This window comes from Alligator sinensis, unplaced genomic scaffold (genome assembly GCF_000455745.1).
Source record: "Alligator sinensis unplaced genomic scaffold, ASM45574v1 scaffold585_1, whole genome shotgun sequence".
In the NCBI taxonomy this organism is placed as follows: Eukaryota; Metazoa; Chordata; order Crocodylia; family Alligatoridae; genus Alligator; species Alligator sinensis.
Genome location: NW_005842530.1, coordinates 500,213 through 510,284, shown reverse-complemented (window position 1 = coordinate 510,284; position 10,072 = coordinate 500,213). Strand labels below are relative to the sequence as shown.

Here is a 10,072-nt window from a genome sequence, read left to right as displayed (position 1 = left end):
TATGCTATACTACCTGATACCATGTAAAATCTTAGCATATTCAAATCTTAGCATAGCCTGTATGATAAAAAAATATGGGTAAAAGTAAATCTTATAGCAGAGAACTATAAATAGCAAAAAACCTCCTACTATCTACATAATAGTAATAGGATTGGAACAGTCACATGCTTTGTGCTTATTTCCATTATTGTGCTTATTTCCATTTTATATATATAGTAATGCCCTACATTCCTTCATAGCTTGACTACCTAGATTTAAAGATGTGACAGCTCTGGAAACATTTGAAAGCAATAAGAGAAAAGCTAAGTTTATTGGTATATAAAAATCTGGTTTAATACAGAGGTTCCATGTAGCCAGCTTTGAGTCAGCACAAGGACTATATAAAACAGCGTAAGCCAGTGGGGACCACTTCAGTCCTCTGGGTTGAAGCAAAACTTAAGCATTCCATAGAAACTTAAACAGTCTGTAGAGATTTAAGTGCTGTATAAATAAGACTTCAGCTCATCTTGTGCAGGGGTGGGTAGGGGGGGAGGGGGAATAGATTTCACCCAAAAGACTATCAATTGCTATAATGTATATTGGCAGAGAGATAAGATAGCATGTAATACAGCCAAGTTCTTAAAGCTACCTGCATCCTGGATCTTCCTGCTTACTGCATACCAAACCCAACGTGTAAAGAATTCCTATTAATGTGCTGTTACACTGAACCAGAATTCAGATAGAGGTCACTCATGAATTGTTGAGCCAACAACAAAGCTGTGGAATGCGTTTTCTCACTTTTGTCCCCATGCTGGATACAGGGTATGGCTTCAACTGTCTCTGGGGAAGAGGGGCATGTTTGGGGCATGGGACTTTACAGTAGGCAAGGCTGAGGTGCAGAGGGTATGGGAAGAGAACTGCTACTTTATCATAGGAATGCAAGCACTTCCCTGATAGATCAGGCAATCTAATCCTGTAGCCCGACTCAGACAGAGGCCAATATCAAATAAAGATGTCACACCCCTCAAAATTAGATTAGTATGCCCAATCTGAGAGAATTGCAAAGAGGAAACAAACAGCTTTAATGATGATTAGAACACAAGTTTTTGTGAAATTGTCTTAATAGTCATAAGTGTTTTTAAAAATAAGAATGAATTTAGATAGATAGATAGATAAACTGTTAGCAGCATCCCTTTAATGGCAGCTAACTTGTTCATTAAGTAAAGTAATGGGCACAAGAGAGATTAGACAAATCAGCCTCCACCTGCTGCTCCACATTTCACAAGAGAAACAGATTTGTAAAATAATCCCAAAAACAATCAAGAATTTAGGGCCCAGTTTGCCAAAACACTAAGCAGTCATATTTTCACTCAAAGCCAAGCAGAGCTGGGGCAGGAACAGGGCTCTGGAAACCAGATCCTCTGTGAATTCTCAAATGACTGACTCATGCCTTCCCAGTTGTCCTTGGGTGTCCTACATCCAATGCAGTCAGTCTCTGACAAAGGTTTTTTTCCTTCACTTTGCTGACCTCAGGTGGTCAAAATGCAGCCACCATTTGGGTCTCATTCATGCCCCCACTTACACTACTATTTCTTCTCTCCTTTTAATGCTGGTACCTTAAACCACAGTTCCAGAAAGGGCAGCTGTGCATTGGTTGCTTGTGGATATTAGACCTGCCTAGAAAGCCCAACTGAATGATCATAGCTGTCCCAGCCAGCCCTTAATAAAGAGTAGATATGCCTCAGAAGCAACACTGACCAACAATGACCAGAAGGAACCTACTTAGTAGTTGATTACAACAGTATGTGTGTCTCGTTAACACCAAAGTGAAGAAAGGCACCTGTACAGATAAAACTGGGGTTTAACTGAGAAAGCTGTATGCATCAACTGCATACACAAATCCCAATATCTAGCAACGGAACTAGGATGTATGTTCCATACTCACCCATTTGAAACATGTCTGAACATGGCACAGTGGGGACTGAGATGGAGCCTAAGTCAACAGGATTCTTTCCTTTAACTTTAATGGGCTTTGGATCAGGCCCACGGGGAAAAGGTGCGATAGCAAAGAGAGGACAAATACCTAAGAAATGCAAAGGAGGCAGAATTGCAGCTATAATACAAAAACAAGGCGGAGGGGTCTGAAAAAATTTTACAAATTAGAAATATTTACTTTACACATTAAAAAAATAAAGCTAAACTAGGTTTCCCTTATTCATACTGGAAAAGGGTGGGGGGGGTAGTTTTGTTTTTAATGTTTTTAGTTATATCTTGTTGGTCAACTGCAAAGTAGCCAAAATAACCTGTTCCATTCGGAGTTTTAGATCAAACCCACCACACTTAGCATGTCTGTGTAAAGTAAACCCCAGCAGCAATCACTGGGAGAGCTGGCTCTTTCTGAAAGGATGAATGAGAGTGAAAAGGGAACCCCAAACAAAAGCAAAACTAGCATTGAGAGAGGATTGACCAGTCTAGGCAGTGCATGTTAAAGGGAACAATATAGGTGCTTTAGAATCAAGACAGTCGAGTGGAGAGGCACGAGATTGGGAGTCAGGAGATTTGACTGCTATCGCTGCAGCTGCCACTGACTTTGGGCCAATCACTTCCCCTCCATTTCTGCCCTCTCCTTTCCCTGTCTTGTCTACATAGACTAAGCTCCTCAGGACAAGGTCTGTCTCACATTATGGGTTGTACTGTGCCTAGCATAATAGGCCTGTTCTGACCCAAATTCTATTGCATTGGGATGACATAACCCTGGTCTTTGCTCTACCTGGCTGCTGTATGTCCATGCACCCCCACAGAAGGGAAGGAGGGAAAATAGAGTCTCAGTACTTCCTAATCATTATTTCAAGAAAACTACAACAGCAGTAATTTTGCATTCTTATGTTCAAAGGCATTCATAGAGGTTGTGGAGCTTGGCTCTCTTCAGCCTGGCTGCCAGAGAAAGTGTTGGAAAGCTAATAAATACTATTTACAACAGTACTGGGAAAATAGGGAAAAAGGAAGAATATGGAGCAATTTGAGGCTTCGCCTACATGAGAAAGTGTAATTGGTACATCTTAATGCATTTAAAAAACAATTTACTTAAATCTTTGCAATTCCATCATGTCTCATTTTAAGAGAGCCTCACAGCGATTCAGCTTCCATCAAGTGAGGCAAACTGATAAAAATATGCTAGTCTTAAACAGACTTAAAAGCATCCACATGAAGGGGTTGCACAGATCACTTTCTCAAACAACTGTGTTAAAGTGGTGCAATTCTTTCATGTAGTCAGGGGCAGAAAAGGTACAGGAACTAACTAACTGATCTTTACTTGGATCCTTCAAAAGGATGGCACCAGTAGAGAAACCTTATCCACCAAGTGATACAGGGGAGACGGAGAACAGGAAAAGAGGCAGGGAAATCCTCATGGCCAACATACCAGCTTTTCCTGTCTGTGCTGTTAAGTCAAAAGCATCAATATTTCCTGCCTTCAGATGGGGACTGTGGCATCTCTCTACTCCTTCTCCCCCATAAAGCTCAAGTGCTACTGACTGGTGGGCACAGAGCTGCAGCCAAATTCGGAGCAGTGTCATCTTATGCCCACTTATTTCTCTCATCTTCCTTCTCCCAAGTGACCTACCATGCACACGTCCCTGTGGGTTACATTTGTTCTACTCCCCTATTCAATATCTCCACCCTCTTGACTAGCGCACACACAAACCAAACACCTGTACATTGTTGACACCAGCTGCCCTTACAATCCAGTCCTTCCCCTTGCGTTCTTAGTCAGGGAGAGGAATAAAAGCAAAAACAGATGTGTGTGTGGTGTTGGGGAGGAAAAGGGAGGGGAGAAGTGGAGGAATAAGGACAATGGTTGCTGACTGAAGTTGCAGCATCTCCAGCCAGTTCAGAAGTCAGCAGACTGCCTCTCTTTTGCCCTTTGGTTCACTGAGGGTGACAAGTTGGGGTACTTTGGTTGGAAAGATGGGGCAGGAAGCAGGAAAAAAGGCCTCTTTTAAGAGGTGGCATTGACTCTTCTGTCAATTTCAATTATTTTCAGTGTTTCATTTGCCTCAAGTTCTGAACTAACCCTGCGGGAAGAAAAAATAAAAATGTATCAGTAAGCAAGCATAAAAAAGCAGCATACATCCTGCTAAAACTGGTCAATGCTAATAAGCTGCCTGCTATTTACCAGGCACTTGTCGCTTGAAGCTCAGTAACACTGAATTAGTCACTTCTTCAATCGTTGATTTAAATTTTGGCTTAAGCCAGAGTGATGTTGGGTACAGGTAGCATCTCAGACTAGTCCTTGAGAGGGCATACAACCAAATAAAAAGCAGCACATTTCCATTTCATTTGACAGAATAGGAAGTGCCGTAGCATAGGACCTGGTCTCAAACAGCAGGATCGTGGCAGGAAATTCAGAGATACAGTAGAGAAAAGGACATTATACCTCAGTTATTCACACCTGTGACAAATTCTCTACTCCCCACCCCAGAGATGGACTTGACCTCAGACTTCTCCAGCAGCTAAAGTGCAAACTAAAGGGGACTATAAAGCATATGCTGGCTGGCTGGGAGAATAAGCAAAAAAAACCCCACCCTTCAATAAAAATAGCTTCTTGATGATGCATATTTGCTTCAGGTTTCAGCAATCAGGCAATGCATGCATCCCACCTAGGTACTGTTTTGCAGTTGTTATCCCTGAAAAGCCAGTAGCATTTGTATGCTTCCACTTGTGTGTGAATATACATGTGCACCCACACAGAGATGCAAACAGGCAGGCCATACAATGTTCTGTGAGGTGCTACACCATTATGACACCAGCATCATTGCTAAAACATCCAGTAGGGAGCTCTTAGCAACAATACAGACAGAACAGCAGTATGCTACCTCCACTGTCTTGAGAAAGTGAGCAACCTTTAGTGGGTACACAGCAAATGAGCCAACATCCAGCTTCACAGGAATCCCACAGCTAATTGCTTCTTCAGCATGTGGCCCACGTAACAGTACACAGAATCAGCAGTCAAGAGAGCAGGGAATACCCTAGGCTGTATTCCTTGCTCTGTCACTGAAGCACTATGCAACCTTGCGCAAAGTGCTTCAACTCTCCAGGTCTTTTCCCCTCCTACTTTTGTCTTAAGGTCTTCATGGCAGAGACATGTCATGTACAGAGCCCAAAAAAGGGGGGACAGATCGTGACAGGAGACCCAATGCTCTGCTGTATTAGAAATAATAATGGTCCAGAAATCTATGGCCTGTCTCTGTACTCACCTGTGCTGCTGAAGCTCCAGCAGCACTGATTTCTCTAATCTCGTTTCATTGGCTATTGTGAACTGCATGATTTCATCTTGCTGTGTCCCTGGCACCGATTCCAGTGACACTGCCGTGTACTTGGAAGCATCTGTGTGCCTGTCCCAGACACTGCTGTGATCTGCTGCAGGAACCGGATTGGAATGCTCCTCCAACTGGTGGGGCTCTTCGTAAATTAGCAGACTCCTTGATCGTACTGCAAATACATGGAGAGAGGCAGAAGCAGAATAAGACACAGATCAACCTGGACACAAGGGCACTGGACACTTCAGGAATTAAAAGACAACCTAAATAGAGAGAGCATGGAACTAGCTTAACTGAATGTCACCCCCCTTGGCAACCTGGAGTACTTGCCACCCTAGAGAAGAGAAATCCTTGAGGTATCCCCAGGACAAGGGGCTTTTTCCACAAGTCCAGTCAATGCTCTTGAACTAGAGGGACCACTTCTAGGGGTGAAGGCTTGGATACCATCCTGCTTAGAGCAACAGGCTATTTTAAAAACATGCATCAAACAGCTAACGCATAATCGTACTTGCTCCTAGGCCTCTCTGTTGACACTTCCAGAGATGCCAACTGGTATCAGTTATGCTGGCAGGGAGGGGTTTTTTTTGTTTTTTTGTTTTTCTTTTTACAGAGTAAATACTCGCTCCTGTGCAACTAAACTGAGGCTGATCTTCTCTGTAAATAAATAGATAAATAAATAAAAGTGTAAATGTTGAAAAGATCGTCCTCAAATGGAACTGTTAAGTAGGCTGGGGACCTATGGCCTACCCTAGTGTCTTCACAATGTACTTGACCATTAGCATACTTATCCAAAGTGCGTTACTGCAGTCTGCAGGGTAGTATGAGGATACCCAGCTTAATTTTACAATAAACTAGCATGGATACCAGAAGCTATCTAGCTGCTGGAGGAAGGAAAGCCACTGTGGCTGATTTATTTGCTATCTGGCAGGGTAAATCAGTACACAAAGAGCACTGTGCTGCTGTGACTTTACCAAATAGATGTTTCCCCAACTACGGTAATTTTCCAGCCTCCTCTATATGCTTGTGTTTCTACAAGTGAAAAGCCATGAACCCTTCACAAAAACTACAGGCCAAACTTTAGCATTTTATGCACTCTCAAGTGAAAGAAAAACACTGTATGTAGGAGCCCCTGGTTGTCATCCTCAAAAGGAGTGGGACAGGGAGTGAGACAGCAACATTTCTTGATGGTCAATGATGACCTTTTTCCAGATAATGGATGAAGGTAGACCAAAAGGCTTGGATAGGATAACTATGCAACAAATTTACCAGTGTTACTGAACAACTATTGGCTGGAGAGCAGAAGAGTAACAGGGACTGACAGTGGCAGAGGGGCTGTTGAAGGCACGGTGTGGGTAAGGGATAAAAGAAAATTACAGTCTTGATTGGGTCTGGCACTTACCAATGGAGGCTGTGTACGACTCTGGAGTGGAATGCTGGCTTGGCAGCACCATCTTTGTGGCAGAGGGATAAGGTCCATAACTCTGGGAGAAGCTGCCAAAAATGACTGCAAAACACAGCACCACCACCTGGCAAAAGGAAGGGAACAGGAAATGAAAGTGTGCTCACTCTTGGCACACTGATAAGTGCAGATTAATGGCAAGTCACACAACGGCTGCATTTAAGTGCTCATTTCCAGGCTATTTTTAGCAATATATGTTGTGCCTTACTAGAGATACACAAACAACAACAATTCAACTTCCAACAAGACAGACTTCATGATAGATTCTGTTTTGAAGGTCTGCAGCGCTGCCATTTTGCTCCATCCGACTACAGTCTGGAAGCTGGCAAGCTAGGAAACATGACTCAACTACACTACAAACAGTGATATGCATATATAAAAATCATGCTTTGTAAATTGTATCTGGCACTTCCAAACCCACCCATGCTGTAGGGCACAATCTTTCTTCAGAAGTGACACAGGGAGAAGCAACAGCCCCCAGGATCAGTGACACTTGCTACCATTTTCCATTCCAGCTACAACACTAGCATTAAAGTAAAGCCTTTCATTCTGACACTTTTTTTTTTTTTTTTTTTACTCTTTATTATTGTTAAAAAAACAAGCTGGAAACAGGTTTACAGGCACAGCCCTTTTATTTAAAAAATGTAATTGGTTTTAGACCCAGAAGCAATGAGAAACAGAGGACATCCATTGTCATTTCACAGCTGCATAAGCAGCCTTTGACACTGCTACCAGAAGAGCCCCGTTGCTACTTCCCCAATCCTGCAGCATTATTATTTAACAGAGTCAGGATGCAGATATGACCTGGACCTGATAAAGGCTAAATCAACCATTACTGTCTTGTGGTCACCAATTTTGAGTCACTCACCATGAGACAGGTCCCCGTCTGTGTGCTGGCTACTTTACAAGATCGAGACACTTTGCCAGCAACCATGGCTTGAAGTCTCTGCAACTGCTGCAGGAGTGTCCTAGAAAGGCAAGAACATGGGTATAAACATTAACCAGTACGCACATACATCAAGACCACTTTCTGATCTCACAGCTTTTCCCCTGGATTTGTGCATGTTACGAAAAGTAAGCATTTATGAACATGTGCACCTAGTTAAAATTCTCTCCTTGAAAGTTAGAGGGAAGGCAGGATGGTATTAATTTTCCAAGACACATTAGCCCCTTGAAAGATGCGATTTGCTTTTCCACAACCATGTCATTTCCCCTCCCCACCCCCCAAACACTTCTACCAACAATTTTGCTACCTACAGAAAAGTGGGAGCAGAAATTATTGGAGTTGTGCAAACAACTGAGATTTGCAATGGGTGCAAATGACTGTCTGCATGTCCAACCATTGTCCAACCACTTTCAAAGTGAGGCAAATCAGGTCTCATTACTTTTACTGATTGTGTAGCTGTTTGGATACATTTCTGAAAAATCTGGCCCTTAAGGTGAAATGGAGACCATCTGTAAATGAATGAAAATGTCTATCAAATGAATGGACTTCCTCTGCTTAAAACATCGATGCAGAGGAAAATATTTGAATGCTGCCTGCTAAGTCCTCCAAAAACTGATGCAATCACAAACACTGAAGCTGCTGTTTATATTACAGTTCTCAGAGGTCCAAACTGTAACAGAGGTTCTATGGTGCTGGCTTTTGGACAAAAGCATCCCACTTGGCTGTTTAGTTGTACTGCTGCAGAAAGAACAGTCCATTAATTTGAGTGCTAGAAGTTTAAAAGCAAAGGAGGAAATCACTTTCAAAAGTATGGTGATGTTCAATTTGAAGCCTGCTCACCTCTGCTCTATTACGCATCCGGGGGCCTTCAAAAAGCCGATTTTGTTTTGATACACATTTTCCAAGGCAGACAGATGGAAATGACTGCCCTGCCTCAAGCACCCAAGCTTTGGAGAAGTCTGCATCTGGATCCTAACTTTGCAGCCTCATCCTATTTCTCCACTTCACTCCTCCTTGAGGAGCACTTGAAGTTTCAATGTATACAGGGGCAGCCCATACAGAATGATCACACCGCTGCTCTGAGAGCTGTGATGTCTGGACATGTTCAAGTTGCATTTGGATGCTTACCTTGCTGGGGTCATCTGACCCCAGCTGACTTCCTGCCCCTTGGGCAGGGGGCTAGACCCGATGATCTGGTTAGGTCCCCCCCAGCCCTAATGTCTATGAAATCTATTGTATCTAATGTCTATGTCAAAATGCTGGAGCAAGAGATGAGGCAGTGGAGTGAGCATGTAGGATCACACACACACACGATTACTTTAAAACTGAGTTCCTAAAAGCTGATTGTAGGACAACCCCAGAGGTGCTTTTACAGCTCACTATACACTCACCCATCTATTATTATAGCTTTTTTTTTTTTTATAATCAAAAAGATCATTGCTAATTAGGGTTTAATGAATTCAAGGACTTCAGGAGTACAGTCTAAAGTGCGTGCAAGGAATGCTCCCAGCACAGATTTATCTGGGCCAGCAGAGCCTGCCCAACTTATTAAACAAGGATTGTTAATGTGCTCTCAAATATATGGTTTATTCCACAGAAGAGAGTAAAATAAAATAAGACATTTCTCTGCTTCAGTTCCTTATTTACCAGAGGCAGTTAAGTGGCAGAAACACTTCAACACAGCTGAAAGAGGCCACTACGATTACTCAACAGCACTATTACGCAGCACAGGACAATACAAGCAGCAGGTAATGTCACACGAGCAACTTTATGTCTATAATAAACACTATGTAGTTGGCGCATAACACTGCACGTGGCTATTCCTAGCTTCTAAACTGAATATGCCTGTTCGAAGGTAATGATTTTGGAACCTTGCAATCAATGTATATAAATCACCAGGTAGTTGCAGAAGACTGAATCCTCCCCTGGAGACAAGCTTGGGACAAGGGATGTTATTGTTATGGGTGACCTAAACTACCCAGACATTTGCTGGGAGGAGCAGACAGCCAGGTCTGACCGCTCGTGTAGGTTCCTAGCTGTATTACAGGACCTTCACCTTATCCAGGAAGTGCACAGCCCCACTAGGGGTAATGCCTTGCTGGACCTGGTCCTGGCCACTGGGAATGACCTGGTGAGGGGACTGCAGATCCTTGACCACCAAGGCAATAGCAATCATCACCTGCTGGAATTCACTATCCAGTGCAGGGTGTCAAGGGCTTACAGCAAGATTAAAGCCCTTGACTTCAGAAGGGCCAACATCAATGAGCTTCAGAGATTAGTGGGGGAGGCACTGAGGGCCCAGAAGGTAGAGAAGATGGGAGTCCACAAGGGATGGTCGTACCTTAAGGGGGCGATCCTCCAGGCCCAAAG

The 10,072-nt window shown here is 43.2% G+C and overlaps 1 protein-coding gene across 4 annotated transcripts in view; it reads right to left on the bottom strand.

Annotated features, from left to right (window-relative positions):
* Nucleotides 1-280: 280 nt before the first annotated feature.
* The window catches only part of CREB3L2 (cAMP responsive element binding protein 3 like 2), a 127,285-nt gene continuing 117,493 nt past the window's right edge, over nt 281-10,072 (bottom strand). For all 4 annotated transcript variants that reach the window (XM_025213467.1, XM_006031811.2, XM_025213466.1 and 1 more), the window contains exons 9-12: nt 7,625-7,724; nt 6,697-6,823; nt 5,235-5,469; nt 281-4,052 (exon numbers count right to left, since the gene is read on the bottom strand). In XM_025213467.1, the coding sequence (XP_025069252.1) occupies nt 3,977-4,052; nt 5,235-5,469; nt 6,697-6,823; nt 7,625-7,724 (538 nt within the window). In that variant the 3' untranslated portion in view covers nt 281-3,976. The remainder of the gene's footprint in view (nt 4,053-5,234; nt 5,470-6,696; nt 6,824-7,624; nt 7,725-10,072) is intronic.